Source organism: Carassius carassius, chromosome 12, assembly GCF_963082965.1.
Source record: "Carassius carassius chromosome 12, fCarCar2.1, whole genome shotgun sequence".
In the NCBI taxonomy this organism is placed as follows: domain Eukaryota; kingdom Metazoa; phylum Chordata; class Actinopteri; order Cypriniformes; family Cyprinidae; genus Carassius; species Carassius carassius.
In genome coordinates, this window is record NC_081766.1 from 18038875 (window position 1) to 18063977 (window position 25103).

Genomic DNA, 25103 nt, shown 5'->3' on the forward strand with positions numbered 1-25103 from the left:
TTGCATTTTAACATATACTTAATTCCCCATTTTTGTTTTTAGAGTGCTATGAATATCATGGTAGTAAACATTGGCTTGTTTACTTTAGCAAGAGGATGTTTATCTGAATACTGTTAAATTCATGGGGTAACACCATTCTTTTGTATATAAATTTTAAATATCTCTAGAATTAAACATGTACGAATAGTAACAAAATAAGACATTTTCATCAGTAAAATGTAAAAACCTTCATGTGCGTGCTCAACACATGGAGAACGGTTTAGACTGAGTCATGGACTACAATCACCTGACACTTAACGCTATGAAATATTGTTTGAACTATTGCGGACTTAGGTCACTAATGTTCCATTAGACCTACACTTAAAATCAACATCGATAAAGATTTACTACAAAACACAGATGACCGTCGTCCACAGACCTATGACGAGGGCTGCAGGCAGTGCAAACTCATCTCGACTCCAATCTGCGTTCGATTGAGACTTCCTGTATTCTGGTGGAGCCGAGAGCAGGCGAGCGCGTAATCAGCACTGCCTACAGACTAGTTCACGGCAACACTCTCTCAAATTGCCGCTTAGACCGACAAAAGTACTCGTTTTGGACTTAATCGGGAATTAAACGCTTTATTCTAACTATAATGTTGTCGGATAGACGTTGAATGCGAGAACTAGACAGCAAAGAGATCCTCGGTGCGGGTCAAGCACATCTCACCCAAACAAACTGAAAAAGGAGGAGAGGCCAAAAAAAGACAACTGCAACTGGAGGAAAAAAGTGTCTACAATCCTCACGGATTGCCACAACGTTGAAGATTATCGTGACATGATGGCTACGGAGGAACTTTACGAGGTGAATGTCAGCGATTTTATCGTTCATGTCCGTTTAGACGCAGTTAATCGATTATGTTTGTGTGTAGCTGCACACATACGACGCGTCTTAAGGCTCGTGTGGACTGCACTAGCGAATAGTCTTAACAACCGACTTACTCTAATACTAGTTTAAACTACGTCGGTAGGGTTGCATGCTAACAAAATAAAATAGTAGCTTGGGGTAGTGTGGACTGTCCTTATGGTTGTTAGTTTGCGGAGTTTAGTGTGGAGAGATGCTTGTGGAGGCAGTGGATGAGGCGGGGGAGGGAAGGAAGGGCACTTTGGAGAGTGATATTTCATCAAGCTAGCTGCTAACCATGAAGTTTTTGGGGTGTGATGGATACAACAGGACAGCTGAAAGTCAACTCCGTCCAATATGTTGTATTCAGCTCTGCGGGACCTTTGTTTCCTCTTTCCTGCGGAGCTTAATTTGCAGAGCGTTCAACCTGTTTGGTTCAGTACTAGCCTTCCAACACTTTTTTGTTTTGATCGCCTTTGCTTGGTTTCAATTTCCAATAATTCTCAAGTTTAATGGCTGGTGTTATTATTAATTATAGTAAGCAGTCTGAACATGACGTATCATTTTCCATAAAGAGAGGGCAGTGACGATTGTTGGCTTACTTGAAGGATTGACATTCAATCTAATGACTAAAGTACGTTATGGTTTAAGTTATTCTCAGCGATATGTCAGTTATCAGCCTTTTAAACTGATGTTATGATGGAGAGTGTTTGGAATGATCATTACATATTGCATGTTTATACTGCATGAATATACTTGAAGTATTCAGTCACATCAGTCCTCTGAATTATGTCAAAAATGGTTGCATCATGTATTGAGAATTGGTCAGATGAATATTTAGACACTAAGGACTACATATGAGATTAGAGCTGATGTGCTTATTGGGATAAATGTAAATTTTATCAAAGGCATTAGAAAGTTGAGACATAGAGAACAGATCTATTTAATCACGTTTGACCATTTTATAAATACCTGTGAATAATGTTCCCATTTTTCAAAACCTTGATAATGCTGTCCATTCAGCTGACTATACTAGAACTGAGTCATGATTCATTTCCATGTGTTTTCAAACGTATGGTGTTTTTTGGTTGTGGTTTGGGCAAATAGTTTCTTTTCAACTCTTTGCACACCAATGTTGACTCATTCATAATCTTAAAACTTGTATCATATTGTCACTTGCCTTTTAAAAAAGATGTGTCGTTTAAGCATCGATATCGCGATGTACGAATGCACGATAGTCACATCGCAAAATGTGCGATGTAGGCTGTGTAGTTGATCCATTATTCATTAACCGTACGGGCCAGCTGCTCCCCGGCCCTTGACGAATGTGATTCGCGGATTAATTGCACAGCTTAACCATCATAGAGTGAATGTTTATCATTTGCATGTGTTTTTAAGTCCTGTCAGTTTAACAGGGCGCATATAAGAACGTTCAAGGACAGAGACCGAGAGAGAGAGAGAGCACGAGAGAGCCCCGGTTGTGCGCTCACCTTCACCATCTTCAAACAACATGAGCACTGTCTTGCTCTCTCTCCCTCACGCATATTAATCAAAATCAATTGACACGATGGTGTCGAACAAACACAAACAAACAAAAAACCATTCCAGTGATGAAATGTTTTCTGTGTTGTCAAATCTTGTGCGATATCCTAAACTGCAGAGATAATTACACAACGCGTGCCGTACACGTCTGATTCGTGAACTAATGATTCCTTTGAACCGAATCAATTTAATGAATGGTTTAAACAACTGACCTGTCCAACACTGAACTCACGAGACGTCTGAATTGGTGTATAAAAAAATCTGTAACCCTTTACAATGATGTTCTATTTATTAAATTATTTAACTACATTATTTAACATTTACTATTACTAAACTGCACTTCTACAACATTTCAACATTTAGGCTATAGCCTTCATTGTTGAAATCAAAAGTTGTACAGTATTTGTTAACATAGTTAATGCACTGTAAAGTAACATTACCAAACAATGAACAGCTGTTTTTATAAACTAAGATAAACAAAGATTAATATAGTAACAAAAGTATTGCTCGTGGTAAGTTCATGTTCGTTAATATGTTAACAATTCAAACCATATCCTAAAGTTACAAACAAATAATTTACTCTAATTTAAATAATATTCTGATGTTTAAATCATTTAAAATGAGAATGTAAGTGTGCTCACCCCATTTTTGTTTAAGAAAAAATTAGATTACATTTCATATCGCAATATATATCGCAGAAAAAAAAAATATCGCAATGTCATTTTTTCCCAATATCGTGCAGCCCTAGTCAGAATACATAAAATTCGTGCATGCATTAGAAAATATAACTTCTGTAGTTTATTTACTAATAGTTTGAGGTAATTTCACAATTTCAATAATCATACAATAACCTAACATCAGCCACCTCTTTTTCTCATCGCAGATGTGTTGCAGCACTAAACAGTCTCTCGCTGTCGGTGCTTCATGCTTGTAATGATTTCTGCATCTTTCTCTGATAGTATTAAGTAGGGTAAACGTATTAAGCTCACCAAAATCTGCATTGAGACATTTTTAGATGAACAAGATATTGGTTTCAGTACAAAAAGTTATGTTAAAATAAAAGAATAATCTCTCACACACAAAAGAATTTCAATGAAGATGTACATCATTAAATGCAAAAAGTCTAGCTGTGCTTAATGGGTACATGTTTGTTCCCTATAAGCAGACCCCTGTTCCCATTAAGCTCACAACATGTTTTATTAAAAAATATATTGTTTATTTTAAACAACCTTTTTAAAGAATTATTGATTATTTTTTTTGAATGTACAAAGTCAATCACAAAAAAACAGAACACAAAAATCAAGCAACAAGGCACTCAATTTGATCAGTTAATATGTGTCATAATAAAGTGTAATTTATACATTGCAACATCTAGACTAGACCACATTCAGCTAAGTAACACATATTCAAAAATTAAATAAAACATTTGATAAATGGGGATGAACACAGAAGCTCGCTTCATTATGAAACCTTTTTATAAATGGATGTCAACTTATCTATAGTCTCTTAAGCCCTTGAATAAACTACAGGGCCCGTATTCATAAAGAATCTTAATGCAAAAAGTAGCTCCTAGTGACAAAATTCTAAGAAAATTCGTAGAAATGCGGGCGTTTACTCTTAAAATTAAAGAAAAAATCCTAGTAAAGAAAAAAGTTATTAAATTAAAAGGCAGAAGAAATGTGTTGCAGACAATGGATGACAGTGAGTTAATAAGACGCTATAGATTAGATCGTGCAGGGATCATGTTTGTGACTGATCTTATTAGAGACCTGCTAACATCTCCGACACAGCGCAGAAATGCCATAGCGCCAGAAATTAAAGTAATCACTACATTACGATATTTGGCAACTGGGAAAATTCAACAATAACCAAGTGATGCTTTGGGTCTGTCACAACCCTCTGTAAGCAGAGTGATCACACAAACAATTACAGCACTTTCAGAACATCTTATTGTGTCGCAGTTCATTTCGTTTCCACTGGACATTCCCACCTTGCATGCTCAAAAAACTGCATTTATGAATATAGCATGCTTATAGGTGCGCACAAGCAGGGGGAATGAACCGTTAATAGTTTGTGCTATACGCTCCCATGTCTGCTTCTTGTCCCTTGCTGTGACACCCAGCCCGAATTTTCCTTTAAGAATGGCCTTGTGTTCATCCACTAACTGGGCTAACAGTAAACACTGTTCATCTGTCCAGTTTGGCTTTCTCGCCCTTCTTGGTTTTGATTCCATGTTTGATACATTAAAACCAACATTCAAACCGCCACTTAAATAGGACAACAATCACTGTCCTGAAAGAGTGGAACCATTTTTATCATTCTAAGCCAATCAAATACCTTATAGGAAATTAAAAGCATGGTTAATAAAAAAAGGATTTATATACACACATATAGTGTGTGTGTGTGTGTGTGTGTGTGTGTGTGTGTGTGTGTGTGTGTGTGTGTGTGTGTGTGTGTGTGTGTGTGTGTGAGAGAGAGAAAGAACGGTCAAATAGGAAAAATTACGCATGTAAATTCAAAGTGAGAATTAGAAATAGACCCTATACTTAAAATCACTCTTTTTGTCCTTCTTGGACAACCAATCAATCACAGTCTTCAAAAAATTATGTCATACATAGCAACAGGGTCAACCCCGCCTCCTCACTAAGATGTTTTTGTCTTTTCCTTACTGAGTTGCTCTCAGATGGGTCCAGAATTGCTCTTAAGCTAAGACTCCTACATAAAAGTTTTTAAGGTAAATTAAGAGTTTTCTGAGAGGATTCTTAGAATCTTTATGAATACGGGCCCAGGATTTTTGCCCCGATTGTCTGGAGAAGTTAATGCTAGTTGCCAAAGGTCAGAGCCAGTCTGCAGATTTCAATTGACAGAATCTATAGAAAATCATTTAATTTAACTTAAAATGACAACTGTCAGTTAATATTTAAAGTCTGTTTAGGAAGTAGTTACATAGACGTTTATTGTGGAAGAGCTTAAAGAGAGCAAGCGCAAGGTTGGGGGTTCGAATCCTAGGGAACACATGTTAGGAGAAAATTGTTAGCTTGAATGCAATGTAACTTGCATTGGATAAAAGCATCTGTTAAATGCATTAATTTAATTCATTAAAATGACAAGATTTTGCAAAAAAAAAATAATCCAGGTCATGTATTAGGTTCATAAATATTTTATTATGAACGACTACTATTAACAATGTCTATGAAATTATACTTTTTCTTACTGATGTCACACTGAAGCTGTGTGATTTTCATAGTAGTGTACCCTTTTAAGCTCACCTTAAAATAACATGAAATCTTAAAAAAAAATACAATGGTTTAAAACCACAGACCAGCAATAAACTGTAAATGTATAATATTATGGATGTAAAAGTACTAGCCAGCAATGCCTGTGTAGTAATATATTAGAGTAACACACAATCTTATACAGCTAGTCAGCTAAATCTTGCTAAAACTCTCTTTTGGATCTAATTTAATTAGATCACAAGCCACAGCTGCCACAAAGAAAACTTGCTATTTTTTTTTTTTTTTGCTATTTTATTTCCAATGGGATGTCTTTTTAAATTGTATGGTGTATATAAGAACTATATAACTTTTCTCTTAAAGCAATAAAAAATCTTTCATTTAGGGGTGGGCATTATGACCAAAATCTTATTTCACAGTATGAGAAATTTTATTTCACTATAACGATATGTACCTCGATATAGCCATTTTATTTTTATTTTTTGTTATTCAAATTAAGAAAAAGAAGCAAATTACAAGCACAACAGAACAAATAAATATGAAATAAACTTTTAATTTATTCAGCTATAGTAGGCTAGGTTTAAGTAGTAAGAAATATTACAGAAATTGAATAGAGTGCATAAATAAAACATAGTCTTCACAGTATTAATCAAATGTGATTAACATTAATAATGACGGACCGTAGCCTTATTTACCTGCTGCTGTCTCTTTAAGACCAACTGCATGGATCCAATATACAGAAACGCATCCGGTTTTCACCCAACTGTTTTACATTTATTTAACATATAACCTACTGTGATTACTTGATTACTCCACACGACGGGCATTATGACAGTACTGTGTGTGTATTTGACCATTCAAGCACAACAAAACATGGATGAGACTAGTGTTGTCACGGTACCAAAATTTCAGTATTCGGTACCGATACCAGTGAAAATCCATGGTTCTCGGTACCAATTTCGGTACCAAAGCAAAACACAAAAATATGCTAATTTAAAAAAAACTTTTTAGCACTAAAAATAAAACCAATGCCATTCTTTATACTTATTTACAATTGTGTTTAAAGTTTTTCTACAAGTAATATAATTATGAAAAACAGTAAACAAGTATCACCCAAATTTAATTTGTCTTTTAATTTATGAAATTTAAACACATTTTATTTCTGGTAAATAAAGGGGATTTTTTATTAAAATTAAAACATGTAAGAAATATTGTGATTTATTTCTTTAAAAAATTAAGTTTTATAAATTTTTTCAACCGTAGTAGCAGTATCACATACATTTTACTAAATAATAGTAATATTTCTAGCACAATGCCTTTATGTAAAAATTAACTTTTAGGCCTAATGAATGCATATTTGTCATTTTAACTGAACTTAAGACTGGTGGTGATGCTTAAGATATTTTTGGTCATTGAGGGTTTATGTAAAAAAAATAGTAAAAGATCATATTAATTATTATAAAAAGATAATACTACTACTAATTCTACTATCATACTAATCTATATACAATGCACTATGAATTGATGAGCTGCTGGTTCATGAATATTAATCACGTTGTCTGCGTTCGGTCAAACTCCATCCATCCATCCATCTTCTTCCGCTTATCCGGGGCCGGGTCGCGGGGGCAGCAGTCTAAGCAGAGAACCCCAGACTTCCCTCTCCCTAGACACTTCCTCCAGCTCTTCTGGGGGGACACCGAGGCGTTCCCAGGCCAGCCGGGAGACATAGTCTCTCCAGCATGTCCTAGGTCTTCCCCGGGGTCTCCTCCCAGTGGGACGCGCCCGGAACACCTTCCCTGGAAGGCGTCCAGGAGGCATCCGGAACAGATGCCCGAGCCACCTCAGCTGACCCCTCTCGATGTGGAGGAGCAGCAGCTCTACTCTGAGCTCCTCCCGGGTGACTGAGCTTCTCACCCTATCTCTAAGGGATCGCCCAGCCACCCTGCGGAGAAAGCTCATTTCGGCCGCCTGTATCCGGGATCTTGTCCTTTCGGTCATGACCCAAAGCTCATGACCATAGGTGAGAGTAGGAACGTAGATTGACCGGTAAATCGAGAGCTTCGCCTTGCGGCTCAGCTCTTTCTTCACCACGACAGACCGGTACATCGACCGCATTACTGCAGAAGCTGCACCGATCCGTCTGTCAATCTCCCGTTCCATCCTTCCCTCACTCGTGAACAAGACCCCAAGATACTTAAACTCCTCCACTTGAGGCAGGAACTCTCCACCAACCTGAAGTGGGCAAGCCACCCTTTTCCGACTGAGGACCATGGCCTCGGATTTGGAGGTGCTGATTCTCATCCCAGCCGATTCACACTCGGCTGCAAACCGTCCCAGTGCATGCTGAAGGTCCTGGCTTGATGAAGCCAACACGACAACATCATCCGCAAAGAGCAGAGACGAAATCGTGTTGTCACCAAACCTGACCCCCTCCGGCCCCTGGCTGCGCCTAGAAATTCTGTCCATAAAAATCATGAACAGAACCGGCGACAAAGGGCAGCCCTGCCGGAGTCCAACACGTACCGGGAACAAGTCTGACTTACTGCTGGCAATACGAACCAAGCTCCTGCTCTGGTCGTACAGGGACCGGATAGCCCTTAGCAAAGGGCCCCGGACCCCATACTCCCGGAGCACCCTCCACAGGCCGCCGCGAGGGACACAGTCGAATGCCTTCTCCAAATCCACAAAGCACATGTGGACTGGTTGGGCAAACTCCCATGAACCCTCCAGCACCCCGTAGAGGGTATAGAGCTGGTCCAGTGTTCCACGGCCTGGACGAAAACCACACTGTTCCTCCTGAATCCGAGGTTCTACTATCGGCCGGATTCTCCTCTCCAGTACCCTGGCATAGACTTTCCCAGGGAGGCTGAGAAGTGTGATCCCCCTGTAGTTGGAACACACCCTCCGGTCCCCCTTCTTAAAAAGAGGGACCACCACCCCGGTCTGCCATCCCAGAGGCACCGTCCCCGACTGCCACGCGATGCTGCAGAGGCGTGTCAGCCAAGACAGCCCCACAACATCCAGAGACTTGAGGTACTCAGGGCGGATCTCATCCACCCCCGGTGCCTTGCCACCGAGGAGTTTCTTGACTACCTCGGTGACTTCAGCTTGGGTGATGGACGAGTCCACATCTGAGCCCTCAGCCTCTGCTTCCTCAATGGAAGACGTGACAGCGGGATTGAGGAGATCCTCGAAGTATTCCTTCCACCGTCCAACGACATCCCCATTTGAGGTCAACAGCTCCCCACCTCTACTGTAAACAGCATTGGTAGGGCACTGCTTCCCTCTCCTGAGGCGCCGGACGGTCCTTCTCCATGGCCTCACCGAACTCCTCCCAGGCCCGAGTTTTTGCCTCCACAACCACCCGGGCTGCAGTCCGCTTGGCCTGCCGGTACCTATCAGCTGCCTCAGGAGTCCCACAAGCCAACCAGGCCCAATAGGACTCCTTCTTCAGCTTGACGGCATCCCTTACTTCCGGTGTCCACCACCGGGTTCGGGGATTGCCGCCTCGACAGGCACCGGAGACCTTACGGCCACAGCTCCGAGCGGCCGCTTCGACAATGGAGGTGGAGAACATGGTCCACTCGGACTCAATATCTCCAGCCTCCCTCGGGATCCGGTCGAAGCTCTGCCGGAGGTGGGAGTTGAAGATCTCTCTGACAGGAGGCTCTGCCAAACGTTCCCAGCAGACCCTCACAGTACGTTTGGGTCTGCCGAGTCTGTCCAGCTTCCTCCCCCGCCATCGGATCCAACTCACCACCAGGTGGTGATCAGTTGACAGCTCCGCCCCTCTCTTCACCCGAGTGTCCAAGACATACGGCCGGAGGTCGGTGATCGACTTTGTGGTCGTTTCGGTCAAACTGATTTGCTGAAATCAAAACAGGGACGGTACTAAATCAGCGCCAGCCAATGAAATTGCCATTTGCGCATTAGCTCCGCCCACTACCGGAGAAACCGGTATGTCTTCTGCTTGTTCAAAAATGAATAATTCTAAATGAACTCCATTACAGGAAAAGACAATAAAGAATAGTTTACATATAGCGTGTCGATTCAGCGTGGTAAGACTCTCTCTCTCTCTCTCTCTCTCTCTCTCTCTCTCTCTCTCTCTCTCTCTCTCTCTTTTGCATGTGTGAGAAACTGAAAAGATCGCTTGATGGAGACAGAACTCAGAAGCTCAGATGAAATTAATGCAAGCGTCATGCGCTTCAGTCTATGTAGTAAACAAACCCGCACGTCTCTGCCATTCATTAATTCACAGAAACGCGCAGAACACGGATTCATATTTCAAACAACTTTTGCGGCTTAACATTTACAGATACTGGTCCATATGGAGATTTGATTTGATTAATTTATGCTAACTTTGACAAATTCTATGACTGTCCATATTAAAATGTAAGTTTCATTTTCATGACTGGATTTTGAGATTCCGTCCTCATTTTCTGCTTCGCGGAAATCATAGCGCTGAACCGGGCTAGAACGGGACCTCGGTACCACCGGTACTTAAAGAAACCTGGTACCGTCACATTTAAAAAAATTTAGTACCGACTTGGTACCGAAGTACCGGGTCTTTTGACAACACTAGATGAGACCTGTTTTTGTGATCGCATGCTGTCAGAAAGTGGGCTTTCAATGCACATGCTTCGGCTGATTGTCAGTGTGAGCACCGCATTGAGTTCATTTTCACTGCTTATTGCACTTAATGCTGTAAACAAAACAGCGCTGCACTTATGAACTTTAAAATGCATTATACAGAGGCAAGATGAAAATAAAAAAACTTTTCTATAGACAGTAAGTTCCCCTCAGACTTGCATTCAAACTCTTACCCCAATTGAATCGCAAATGGTTTAGCATCTCAACCCATTTGAATCTTCAGAAATATTTGAATAGATTTTCACTGCTTATTGCACTTAATAACTCTTTATTGCACTTTATTTTCTCATTCACGCATTTTTCCTTATCACTCAAAAGGTGTATAACATCCAGAACTAACTAAAACGTGAATGAGTCTTGACATTCCGTTTAGTAGTTTTAAGAAGTCTCTGCTTTTTAAAAGTCTTATGAGTCATGACCATTTTACTGTTTCAATACTTGGTTTCTGTCTTTGACATCATACATCTATTGTTTGTCCTAAACCTCAGTTCAGTTATTAAGTTTATTATTCAGTTATTTAATTCAATCATTGCCAGGTACTACAAGCAATAGGCTAAGAAAAACAAGCAGATACAAAGATTCTCCAGGCTTAGAAAACTTGCGATGCACCGGTTAACCGGCCGGTTTTTGATTAAAATACGCGATCGGCAATCGCCCGGTTTTTTGGTCTTTTTTCGGCCGATTTTTCCAGAAGTGCGCCCGCGTGCACAGACTACATTGTAATTGTTAGCTATGTCATTTGTGTGGAAGTATTTCGAAATCTGTGCGTAGGACACGGGCAGCCGTTGGTGTACTGGTGCACAAATAAGAGTCCCTTTTCTGCGTGCACTAAAGCTGCACGAGCGTATACTGTACCGGTCCGCACCCTAAACACGAGTAGACCGTGAAGAGATGTTCAGCTCAACTTCTCACGTGTTGAATGAGAAACGAAACGGACTAAACTGTGACAAAACTGAAATGTTTTTTTTCTTCGTAAATTAGAACTTGCATACACGTTTGAAAAGCCAGAAGTAAACGTCAGTTCTGAATTAGGATGATTATTTTTTATTTTACCTTAAAATTACATAGACTTAATTTGATTTAAAAATCACCTGCTGTAGCACACTGAACAAAAGTGTTTAATTCATCCAATTAAAACATTTTAGGGTAATGATTCACATCTATATTTTTTTTACTTGAGACAATAAGTTATTTATTTTTCATTGGCTCAAGTAAAAAAATATAGCAGTGAATCATTACCCTATTTTATTTTATTTTTTAATTGGATGAATGAAACACTTTGTATCATTATTTTATTCCCACCAACATTATTTGATTTTAACATTTTGGAATAATGTATTTATATAGCATACTTTTTAGTCTCACTAGTAAAGACCTTTTTTTTTAAACCAAATTTAAAAACTAAAACAAATACTGAAGGCTGATTAAAAAACGTCTTAATGAATGTGTGTTGATTGTGTTGTTTGGACTGTAGAACTATGCAGTTGTTGCCTTTAATTTCACATGGTTACAGTTAATCTTTTCATTTAAGGCCAGTTCTATGTAGTTTCAACCCAATTCAAAAAAAAAAAGCTAAATGCTGATGTCTGTACCATCTGTGTTTGTATTGAATGTAGTCTACTTACTGTGCAGTTACTGCCGTTAATTTCAGATGGTTACGGTTATTGTTTTCAATAGCCAAAAGCCAGTTTGGCCTATTAAATACCAAATAAACATCTTGTTTATGCACACTTTCCTTCTTTCTTGTTTGTTGCTTAAAGATTAAAAAAAAATCAGAAATCGGTATAGGAATCGGCCAGTTTGCTTGTAAAAAATCGGTATCGGAATCGGCCATGAAAAATCATGATCGTGCATCCCTACAGAAAACCATATCTGTATGGATAGCACTTTGTGCACAGGGCTATTATCATGCTGGTATAGAAAATGACCCTCCCCAAGCTGCTTCAACAAAGTTCAGAGTAGTGTTGTCAAAAGACCCTGTACTTCTGTACCAGTTCGATACTAAAAAAATGAAATTGTTACTGTACCAGGTCTTTTGAAGTATCCGTGGTACCGAGTACCCGGTCAACCCATTCCTTGATGCAAGGTGTGCAGATGCGCTCGCTTTATAAAAGATGTGGCAACATCAAAAAGAGGAAACACACCAAACTTACAAAGACAGACACTTTAAAGACAGACACCCAGATCAAATTAAAGAGTTTAAGCAGGTAAGTTTCATTTTAATTTTTTATATTTAGATCAGTGTTTCCCATACATTTATTTATTTGTGGTGCCCGCCACAATGTCAAAACTCACCGCCACATATAGATTTTCCAAAAGGCTTTGACTTGGTTGAATATACATGAGCACTGCACATGTCAAAGTCGAAACCCAGTGCAGGTATTTTTATATCACGTATTTTTTCACGTATATCATGTATTTTTTAAGGAAGCCAACTGTCTTCAGAAAATTATGGATGTAATTTTCATTTCATCTTGCCTGTAATGCCTGATAGCAGCATTTGTGAGCAGAGTCTTGGCACAAATTTTGTTTACAGCCGTAACTGGGAAAATCTCTCTCTCTCTCCTGCTCTGTAAACGCCTCCTGCTGGCAGAGAATGAATTTGCATATATATATGCTGCCACAAATTAATTGCAAGGCTGTGGGAAACAACGCTTCTGTTATGAATATTATTAAATATTTCAATTTGAAGGTCGAATTGAAATGAGACCTGTTATAAGAGTAGTTAATCGTTAGCATAAGCGCAGCTAACAATAATATAATGAGCATTAGAATGTAGTTTCTTTATTAACTATTTAATGCTCCTATTTTAATAAAAAAAATGGATGCAAATTTTACCAGAGGAATCCCACTAAAAATGTGTATTTCACCCCACCAGAATTACCTCAAAATGGGATTACCTCAAAACGTGATTGGGCTAGTTTTGAGTAGAAATTGGGCTGGTTTTGTTGGGAAAACCTGGCAACCGGAGCTTCAGTGCTCACAGACAGACTGGTGTTAAGGTTTAACTGGTGGTCACCGTGTTACTGACTTCACATTGCTTTCAAAATGCAATTTTTAGCTACCACATTCCTATTTACAATCATTCTGGTAGCACATGAAGGCAGCATTTGTGAAAACAATGGTAGCTTTAGCAAAATTAGCCTTACAGAGAGCCAAGAAGCTCTTTTGGAAAACACAATATGATGTATGATGTTTACTTTGTCTGTAGTCTGGATGTTTGCACAAGAAGCATATGTATTGATCCCTCTTTCAGAAGCAATCTTTGCACTACTCCAATTCTGAAATGACCCTTGTTTGTGTGGCAGTGCTCCATAAAATATTAGCACAAACGTATAGGACTTTTCTATTTTTTTTCCTGGGACATTTCCTTTGAAAATTAAATTTAACCACCATGTCCTCAGCGGTCTATGGAGACCCCTATGTTCGTTGGTGCATCCCAACACAGACCCTTTTAATGGCTCTTTGGCGCTGACATTGTATCTCCAGCAGCTACAGCAAGAGAACAGTAATGGCGGACCGCTGCTTCTCACTCAGGGCTGTGTATATGCTAATAGGGCAGAGAGCGTCTGTCGTCATAGTAGTGAGAAACCTGGAACTGCTAGTGTGGAAAGACTGTTTATAAATTATTGGGAATATGAATCAATGAGTGGGTGGATTTTTACCATTATAGGCCTTTTGTTTCCACACACTGCAGCCACACAACTGTGTTCAAACACCTTATAAAAGTGATTTTTGCATTCTATGGCACCTTTAAATAAAGAAATATTCAAATACAGTACAAATACAAATTCAAATACAGTTTGTTCATCAGAACAAGATATCATATGGCTTCTGAAGACATAGATTATTATTTTTAGTAAGTTTTGTCACCACTTTTATGATGCTTTAATTTTGCTTCCATTTTGTGAAGCTCGAAACCTCCAGTTGCCTTTTTTTGTAATTTCTCATAAAAAAAGTAGGTCACAGGTTTGGAATGACATGAGGGTAATTGATGACAGAATTTTAAAAAATTTTAAATTATAAATTTTTGGTAAGAAGTTTAACCCTGTGTGAGCTAAGTCAGTGCATTTTAGTTAGCAATAGCATTAACATTAACTAGAATTTTCAGGAAAAAGAAAATCCTGAGCACATGGACCATCACACAACATGAGGGTTAAGTGATACACAGCCAATAAACCAGATGTAGAAAGAGTGATGTTTAATATTAATTGCAAACTATATGACCATCCTCCATATCTGTGCACCAACATTTAATAATCATTAAGGATGGTAGTGTTTATTTATCTACAATTGTTATTTTAAGGGGTGATACATACATACGTTTGATATGTTTACAACTACCCACTTTTCATTTATCTAGAATATATAACAATTGCTACAACAAAAAATATAAATGTTGTACCTCTATTGGTTTAAAAAAATAAAAAGTAAAAATTATATTGATAGAAATTGCCATTTCCTTCATAACAAGCAAACTTTTACTAGTAAATGCTTTTCTTAAAGGGATAGTTCACCAAAAAATGAAAATTTGATGTTTACCTGCTTACCCTTAGGGCATCCAAGATGTAGGTGAGGTTTGTTTCTTCAGTAGAACACAAACTGAGATATTTAACTCAAACTGTTGCAGTCTGTTACTCATATAATGCAAGTGGATGGGAATCACGGTTTAAACATACAATAAAACAAAAAGAAAAAAACATAAACAAAACCTAATTAAACCCTACGGCTCTTGATGATACATTGATGTGTAAAGACAAAAAACGATCGGTCTGTGCAAAAAACTGAATAGTATTTATATTATTTTTAACTTCTGATACACTAAAATGTCTGAACTGTCGAGAAGCACCTGGCTGCAGTTCAAGGCGGGGCTGCGTCTGGGGCGGGGCTGCACGTGTCGCCCCACCCTGTACATACTTTGATTGGTTCGATTGTCTTTCATAAGCATACATTCTAGGAAATGTGTGTGTAGTTGGTGTAGGATGGAATATGTTGTTTAAAAAGCTAAAAACGCTGTGGAGTTTTACAAAGCCTTCATTATAATGAACAGAAGAAGAATAAAAACATTAGCCTGTAACTCACCATGTCCCTGAAATGATTGTTTTGCTAAATTAAACAGATCCACTACCCACTACATTTAATAAGTAGGGCTGTGCAAAAAATCGAATGCAATTTTCATGCGCATCTCATCAGTAAAGACGCTCCTGTAATTAGAAGTATATCTCCAGCATGTGCGTTCAGATCAGGGTTGGCAGGTTTTCACAACAAATCCTGCCGAGTTGCTTCTCAAAACTAGTCCAAAACTAGCCCAATCGCGTTTCCAAGAGGTTCCCCAAAAAATTGCTTCCCGGGGTTAAAATATAAGTTTTTTGGCAGGGTTGCCTTGGTAAAGGGGCTAAATATCATGTAATTGGTATTGGCGCTTTGACCCGCGGACATGAAAAACAGCCGCAGATTTGGCAACACTGTTTGGCATTTACTACACAGAGCCATAATTCACTGACAATCTACACAAAATCTATTTTAAATCGAAAAAGTTGTCAGTAGACTATGGCTCTGTGTAGTAACTGCCACCCCACCTGAACCAGTGTTGTCAAGTCTGTGGTTGTTTTTCATGTCCGCTGGTTGAAGCGACCCCAATAACGTGATATTAAGCCCCTAAAATGCGAATTTTATCAAGGCAACCCTGCCAAAAACTTTTTTTGCAATTTTTTGGGGAACCTCCTGGAAACGCGATTGGGCTAGTTTTGAGAAGCAATTCGCATTCGATTTTTTGCACAGCCCTATTAATAAGTGAATTGGGTGGATTATACACAGTGGGAGGGATCAGGTCTTCAGATAGAAGAATAAATTATGAATTAAATATTTTTTTTTTACATTTGATTATTTCATGTCTTTAGAGTATGAGAAGGGAAATGAAAAGGATGTATCAGTATTGTTTTAATTTATATAGCATGACAAGACAATTCATTTTACATATAATTATCTGTCATGCAGTTGATAAATGCTGTGTGCCATTTCAGTCTTTATGAAACTTAAATTTTCTTTACTTCATTGCAAAGCATAGACTTCTTCCTCGCATTTATTTCAGGAAAATATACTGCTCCTCATTATTTTAAAGTGGAGAAATCAAGAAACTTTTATTTCTACCGGCCAGTGATGATACTGAATGGACCTGTAATCTGTTGCTATAGTAATGAACGCAATTTAATTCAAGTTGTTAAGATTGTGGTTATTTCAGCAAACAGTTTCATACATTTTAACAGCGTTAAGTTAAACTTTTATATATCATTCAATATAACTATTTAGAGATCAGTGAGGCACACAAATTTTAGACACTTTTTACTCAGTCCATGTAATAAATGCATATCCTTGAATAAGCCATGCATAAGTTTCAGGGGTGACTAAAAAAAAAAAAAAAAAAAAACTTTAAAAACTTTTAAAAAAAATATTGAGATAAACTTTCTAATGTATCATTTATATTAAATTAATATATTAAATTGGTATCTTCTCCGATACCCATTTTGTGACCATTATTGAGCCGATTCTTTTCAATCAGCTGGAATGATTCAGGACATTCTACGCTTAGCGTGGCTTAATGCATTAAAACGTGTTTTTAAAAGACCAAACTCCATAAACACATTAATAATAAAGCATTCTATTCACAGACAAGCAGATGCTTTAAATTATGTGTTATCCTCCCATAGAAAACCATTGGCCTAAAAGGAAAACCCTTAATGTGGCATAATGCATTAAAACATGTTTTATAAAGCATTCTATTAACAGACAAGCAGGTTATGGGAGGAAAATACTTAATATAATGCATAATTAAACGCGTTGTGTTTATATTCTGGGCTCATATCTTCTTGTCTGTTAATAGAATGCTTATTAATAATTTGTTTACTGAGTTTGGTCTTTTTAAAACACCGTTTTAATGCATTATGCCACATTCAAGTTAACAATAAACATCTTGCATTATAATGAAGGCTTTGTAAAACTGCACAGCATTTTCAGCTTTTTAAACAACATACTCCGTGCTACTATGAAAGATGATCAAACCAATCAGAGTAGGTATGGGGCGGGGCAACTCGTGCAGCCACGCCTCGATCTTCAGGCTGCAGCGGGTGTACTTGGAACGGTCTGAAATGTAATGTGCATCCTCGACACAGCCTGTGCGTGAGGCATCTTCTTCTTGCTTGCTTGCTTTATGGCGGATCGCAAAGAAGACTATCATCACGAGCCACAGGGTTTGGTTTGGTTTTGTTTGTGTATGTATTTTTTTTTTTTTTTTTATTGTATGTTTTGGCCGTGATTCCCATCCACTTGCATTATATGAGTAACAGACTGCAACAGTTTGAGTTAAATATCTCAGTTTGTGTTCTACTGAAGAAACAAAGTCACCTACATCTTGGATAACCTGGGGGTAAGCAGATAAACATCAATTAAAAAATGTTTTTGGGGTGAACTATTTAAGTTTTATTAACTATTTTTTTATTTGAACTACTTTGAGTCTTATAATCTTTACATAATAATTTTTTACATAAATTTCACTAAGCCATGCTTTATCTGCATGCCCCTCTTTAGGTGGAGAGAATAGTAGGCAAACGTAGGAACAAAAAGGGCAAGACTGAGTATTTGGTCCGCTGGAGAGGCTACGGCTTTGAGGGAGACACCTGGGAGCCGGAGAATCACCTGTCCAGCTGTGTTGAGTTCATCCATGAATTTAATCGGCAACGCAGCGAAAAGCAGAAAGATGGAACTTTACTCCGTTCCACACGCAGCTCTCCCAGCACAGCCGGAGGCAACACTAACATCAATGCCCGCAAACAAATCAGCAGGCCTCAGCAGTCCTCAGCGAGTCCTACCACAGTGAAGACCTCTCCACCCACCCCGAGCACACCCTCCACAAAACGTCTTCAGCCAGCACAACATTCACCTCACAACAGCGATGTGCAGCAGCAGAAGAGTAAGCGTTCGGCTGGCGTGAGTAACATCGGCAGCGGCACTGCCGTGATGAGCACAGTCACTGACACGGCTCCGGCGGCAGCGCTGATAGCTGCTCCCACTGTGAGTGTGCTGCGGCGTAGTATGGACCTGGCTAAATCTGGCATCAAAATCCTAGTGCCAAAGAGCCCAATGAACAGCCGCACTGACACAGAGGAGTCTCCCAGTGAGGCGGCGCACAGTCTGGAGCAGGGAGGCCAAGAGCCAGATGCTGTGCCCCCTGAAGTAGCCTTGCTGGAGAAACCCATCGGAGCCGTACGTGTACCGGGAGAGGAGCGGGCTCGTATGGGTACAAGGCCTAGGACGCAAACAACCCTTCTGCCACCACAGATTCCCATTACCCCCTCTGCCCTCCGCACCTTAAACGGGAAAGGTAGAGTCATCTTGACTTATACTGAGAACATTTTAATACATTCTTATGAGGTTTTGTAGAGAGGGTTTCTGTGCCAGGGCTGGAAGCTCCACTAAATTTTTTTACAGCCATATTCGTATAATTTAATGGATTGTGTGTTTGTAACAACACAATAAACACTAATAAACAAGCACTTGATAAATGAAAGCAAATATGTTTTTGCAGAACATGAAGTATTTTTGAGGGTACCTCCTGGAGTTTTTTAATAGCTGTATACTGTATACTAGTATAATTTTCGAAAATACGAATATGAAGAGGCTAGTTTTCCATCAAAATTAACTTGCAGTGTTCTTGATTTTACTCTTTGTATAACAATGACATAATCACACCCTGATATTTATGCCAGTTCTAAAATGTAGTATTAGATCTAACTGGTAATGATTGTAATTAATTTTGATGCTTGTCCAACCTTTTCATATGCAGATGACTTGGACTTAAATTGATTAAATTCAGGCCATGTTTTTGCATCCATAGTATACACATCCATTCAAAAATTTGGGATTAGTGAAATTTTTGTAATGTCTATAATGAAGTCTTTCATGCTTACCAAGAATGCATTTACTGTATTTGATCAGAATAAATGAAATCAGTAGTACTTTGAAATCTTATTGAAATTTAATATAACTTTACTTTTTTATATATATTTTAAAATGTAACTTATTCCTGTGATGGTAAAGCTGGTTCTCTAAAAACATTCTTATCAATGTTGAAAACAGTTGTGCTGCTTAATATTTTTGTGGAAACTTTCTTTTTCAGAATTCTTTGATGAATATGACGTTTGAAAGAATATCATCTATTTGAAATGTATAATGCAATCTTACTGACCCCAACATTTTTTAAACAATAGTGTGGATTCAGATAAATTAAACCAATAACAAATTATTTTCAAATACATAAATATTTACATATTAAAATAATTTTTATATGTAAATATTTATGTATATACATACTTTTAGGTTTACAAATTACATATGATGTGTATACATATAAACATGTATATTCACGTGTGTGTATATATATATATATATATATATATATACAATATACATGAGATTAATACTATTATAGTATTTATATATTTTATTTTATTTATGCTTGTTTCATAGGAGTGACTACCCTTATGGAGGCCTCGTCTGCAAATGGGACAGCCAATACTCAGAGTGGTGTGATGAGCAGCTTAGGGCTGCCAGGCAAAAGGCGTTTTGAGGACCGTGCAACCTTCGACAAGCGTCTGCGCGTCAGCGTTCGTCAAACTGAGAGTGCTTACCGCTACAGGGACATTGTAGTTAAGAAACAAGATGGTTTTACACACATTCTGTTTTCTACAAAGACCTCTGAGAACAACTCACTGAATCCTGATGTGAGTCTAAATATATTGCATGTTAGAAATAATGTTGATTTGACTTTCAGTTTAAAATGCACAAAAATAATTGACTATTTTTAAGTATCCTGATATTTCACTCATTGCTTTTTATAGTTTGACACCTCATCCTCTCAATTAATGCCAGGTGGTATGATGGTAGAAATAAAAAAATATCTGATGCCATACAGTAAACGTATAAGGCCCAGATCAGCGCCAGGCGTGACGCAAGTGATTTTTGCTAGTTTCAGCCCAACGCACTTATCATTTTCATGCACAAACTGAAATGATTACAATGTAAATGATTATTATTGTGCCCCATTGATGGTCTGCTTTAACCTTTCCTCTCTGGAGAAGCATTCAGTCTTTGCTCTTGCAAATTTGCCATGTAATTACCGAATCCACCATGGCACGAGCATAACTGGCTTTTAAAGGGAATGGGAGATGAGACTCACTTATGATTCATTAAGAGAATATGTATAGCCCCTTTGAATCATGAGCACAGCGTGCCGACAATTTTTTCCGACGTTAAACTAGCAAAAGTGGATTCGGACACGCCCTCCCTGTTGAAAAAGAAAACAGCATATGCTGGCTAGGTACGTTTTGAAGCATGACTGCTGGTCCTAAGCTGGTCCTGAGGAGCTAAGGACCAGCATATGATCAGCTCGAACCAGCAGTCATGCTTCAAAATGTACCTAACCAGCATATGCTGTTTTCTTTTTTCAACAGGGCTTAGTGAACTTGCGCTGTGTGCTTTTAGACCATGCGCTTACTTCATTAAAATATGGCCCATAGTGTTATTTTCAGACTGTGACGAAGAAAGGCGCATGTAATAGAAGTCAGTTTGTTTTGATGCATCTATCTGCATTCTGACTTATAACAATATTTCCATTGTATGTGAAATGAACATTCTGTGTTATTGGTCATTCCACCCACCCCACTCTGAACTGATATAACATCATTCAAATGGTTTTCAGGTCATGAAAGAGGTTCAGAGTGCCATGGCCACAGCTGCAGCTGATGACAGTAAACTTGTTCTATTGAGCGCCGTGGGAAACGTCTTCTGCTTTGGCCTCGACTTCATCTACTTTATTAGGCGGCTCACGGATGATAGGAAAAAAGAAAGCATCAAGATGGCAGAGACAATCAGGTAAAAATTGATTTAGACTATAAATATTTTGCTACACTATATTTCAGTGAACTGTTTTGTAATAGTAGCTATAAATAAACCAATGTTGTTGTTTTTTTGTTGTCTTCAGAACTTTCGTCAACACATTCATCCAGTTCAAGAAGCCCATCATTGCTGCAGTGAATGGGCCTGCTATTGGGCTTGGAGCTTCTATCTTGCCTCTGTGTGATGTCATCTGGGCCAATGAGAAGGCTTGGTTCCAGACTCCTTACACAATCTTTGGCCAAACCCCAGACGCCTGCTCCTCTGTAACATTCCCTCTCATCATGGGAGTCGCCTCGGTGAGTACATCAATAGTGTGCCTCTGCATGAATTACTTATTTTGTTGTTGTTGTTGTTGTTTTTGGTTTCTTACACTTTTATATTCAACTTATTTACTTCCAGGACATTTATAGGTGTGTATTAGTGCTGTCAATCAATTTACAATAAATGTCATATTGACCTGTACCCTTCAGCAAGAAGAAAATGTACAGAAATTGAATGATGTTATCAAACACTTAATTCAAAAGATACAGTACTGTGCAAAAGTCTTAGGCCACTAGTATTTTCACCAACAAAAATGGTTTTAAGTCAGTTATTTCTATCTTTTGCTGTAGTGTGTCAGTAGTAAATATCAGTTTACGTTTCCAAACATAATTTTTGGCATTAATTGTAATAATTACGGCTGGGCAAGTTAATGCGTTATCATCAAATTAACGCATCAATTGTGTCTTTTAAGAAGTTAAATCTTAAACTAAATAAAAAAGTATACCCATACTCAGAAATTGTGCTCTGCATGTAACCCATCCACGCACACACCCAACAAAACAAAATTAAATTCTTAATGACTAATAAAATACTAATACATAGGAAAGAGAGTCCGTATTATTGGACTAAAGATAGGTGAGATGGGTGTAGTGCATCAGTGTACACTTTTCTCATTGCCTCTTCATTCTAATTTCTTGTTTCTCTCCTGTCAATGTAGGCTAATGAAATGCTACTGAGTGGGAGGAAGTTGACCGCTCAAGAGGCTTGTGCCAAAGGACTCGTGTCCCAGGTTATGTGGCCAGGGACCTTCACACAGGAAGTCATGGTCCGCATTAAGGAGCTAGTATCTTGTAATTCTGTTGTAAGTCATCTTTTCATTTGTTTGTTTAATTTTTTTTCTTGTCACATTTTCTTAACACATACATCCGCACATTCCCCTCCACCTTTCATACTGTTTTGTTTTCTTTAATGGCCTCTCATTGTAGGTTATATTTGTAGGCATTTGATCTTCAAAGTCTTTCTAAAAAAAAATTGGAAATAAGCTTATTCCTTAACTGTGACACTTTTAAACCCTTCTCATAGCCCTGTGAAGATTTTGAAACAATAGTACATCATGTTTTTTTTTTTTTTTTAAATGCAGTCACAGATAACAGTTCACTTCTGTACAAATTCACAATGCATCCACATCCATAAATCATGTGCCTTCTTTTTCTTTTCTTCCTTATTTTGATGCCCTCATTTTATTTGTCATGGTGGTGATGCCGGAAACACTGAAGGTTCTACGTGAGTCCAAAGCACTGGTGAGGAACATTAACCGGGCCGCCCTGGAGCAGGCCAATGAGAGGGAATGTGAGGCACTTAAGAGGGTCTGGGGCTCTCCTCAGGGCACGGACTCCATACTCCAATATCTCCAGAAGAAAATCGATGAATTCTAAGTCAGTTAAATGTCCTACAGGTGCCACAACCTTCATCCTCAAGTGCCTGATGTTATTTAAACAAGGTTTGCCAGTGGTTACTTTTTTAGTAGGATTATGATGGAACTCCCTAACAGGGAAAGACTGCCATGGTCAAACCCGCACTTCATCTTCGTCCAGGACATATTTCCTTTTCTTCAGACTGCAGAAAGCAGCGTCTCATTCTGCTACACTTGAGAATGACTTTAATGCAAAGTTTGTGATAAATCTTGCGCTGTGCAGGAGGACAAAATTCCTTGATACAAGTAAATTCCTGTCATCTTTCTGCTCAATCTCTTGTATCAGGACAAAAATAATGAATTGCTTTGTCATGGATTTGGGCTACTTCTGGAAGCACCACCTATGCAGACTGATTGAGAAAAGATGGATAATGTCAGTGTAATTTAAGAAAGGGATGTGTGAGATTTGAATGAGTTGAATTTTGCACTTGTCTTGGTTTTGTTATCGCTACACTAACAGATTGTAATTAGAATCAAGTCTTTAGTTGGTAACGGACTTTTCTTCAGTAGGTACTTTTTTATTCAGCAACAATAAGGCATCTCAAGACTCGTTCACCTTGAATATTAAGGCAAATCTTGCTGGCATGTATATCGGCCAGCCCTTTGAAGTCATCTTTCTGAATGGATACAGTTAAATCTAGAAGAGCAGACACTGAAGGCAACAAAAAATACACCATTTAGCATCAGTGCTGTTAAATAGACTTTAAAGCTACCAATGTTAAATGAAAAGCACATTGAATTTCCGACTTGAATGATACGGATCAAGTGAACAAAATGAATACTTAAGAACATGTGGATTTGCAAAGTGCTGGCTTAGTGGGAATTAATAGTCATTTGTATCAAAGTTACATTTTGTACATTTTTGCTGGTTTCATTTTAAAAGTTTTCTACTTAGAATTTCACTTGTATGTTCTTGGCATACAACGGTTTGCTTTGAAGTAATGTGCCACCAAATGATTTTGATGTAAATGTTATTGACACAATATTTCTAATTTAATAACTTATGACATTATAAAATTGAATGGGGTATGTTCATGAGTCAATTAAGGATGCTGGTGTTTTAAATCATCTGCATCCTTCTTGTTTCTGCTGGTTCAAATGGACTGGACTGCTGTATCATCAAGAAGAGCCCTGGAACCATCGCTTCGAGAAGATCCTACTGAAATCCACCCCAAACATCTGTAGTGACGAGCTAGTATGCACTGTTTTTAAATAGAATGGCTTTCTTTCATTACAATTGTTTTATAACATGGGTGTTTGGAGTACAAAAATGGGTTGAGACTGTCCACACACACACAAAAAAAATGCATTTAAAAATTTTACTTTGCAAACATATTTTCCCCCAGTCCTAAAGTCCTACTCTCAAAATCCATATTTTGATGTTTTTTTTTTTTTTAGCAATGAAGCATCCTGTTCAAATCGTAGATATCTTCAAAACCTCATGCTACATGGTTCTGGAACAGACATCTATGCACTATTTCTTACTCCGCTGCAAACTTTTTGCTTGTAGTTGATCTGTTTGACAAATACTTTACAGGAAAAATGATTCGGCTCAGCCCCGGCAATAAAATGTGAAACTAATATATGTGTTTAATTGTTTTCAGTATTTATTGACCATAGTTTGCTGAAGTGGTTCCTTAACATGGATTAACAGATGGTTGTATATGTTTTACCTTCCCAAATGGTTTTGTAAAATGAATTCTTGTTTATGAAATTATATTTATGATTGTGGAAATAGAATTTTTTCCATTCTTTCTATTATACTTATTGGATGCTTCTGTTCAGTTATTTTAATTGGAGAATATTCAATATCTGCTAATAACCCTAAAAGGAAAAAAAAACCTGAAACGCATCCTGATTTTTCCTAATGCAGCTTTGCAGTGTCTTAAATGTGAGACATTATTTGAGCCCAATCCTCTCTCTATTATGGATGTCTTTTGAGTTCTGTATACAGGGTTTATTCTAACATTGCTGACTCCATACCTGAAGAAATTTAACCCCGTTCCAGACACTTCACTGGAAAAAGTCAGCATTTTCTGACTTTCAGCATAGCTGTACATATGTGATCTGCATTTAGTTTCAAATTCTGGTCTAATTAGATGATATATATA

General features: G+C 38.2%; 1 protein-coding gene across 2 annotated transcripts; it reads left to right on the forward strand.

Moving 5' to 3' along the window:
* The first annotated feature begins 421 nt into the window (after nucleotides 1-421).
* Nucleotides 422-24282, forward strand: LOC132154991 (chromodomain Y-like protein). Of its 2 annotated transcripts, XM_059563749.1 has the most exons (7): nucleotides 422-843; nucleotides 17892-18684; nucleotides 19830-20083; nucleotides 21061-21233; nucleotides 21343-21553; nucleotides 22237-22380; nucleotides 22796-24282. In XM_059563749.1, exons 1-7 carry the CDS (start codon nucleotides 817-819, stop codon nucleotides 22952-22954), a joined length of 1761 nt encoding a protein of 586 aa, XP_059419732.1. In that variant the 5' UTR covers nucleotides 422-816; the 3' UTR covers nucleotides 22955-24282. The 2 variants fall into 2 exon arrangements, with proteins under 2 accessions (XP_059419732.1, XP_059419733.1); XM_059563750.1 differs by lacking the exon at nucleotides 17892-18684 and having other exon boundaries at nucleotides 423-843.
* The last annotated feature ends 821 nt before the right edge of the window (nucleotides 24283-25103 follow it).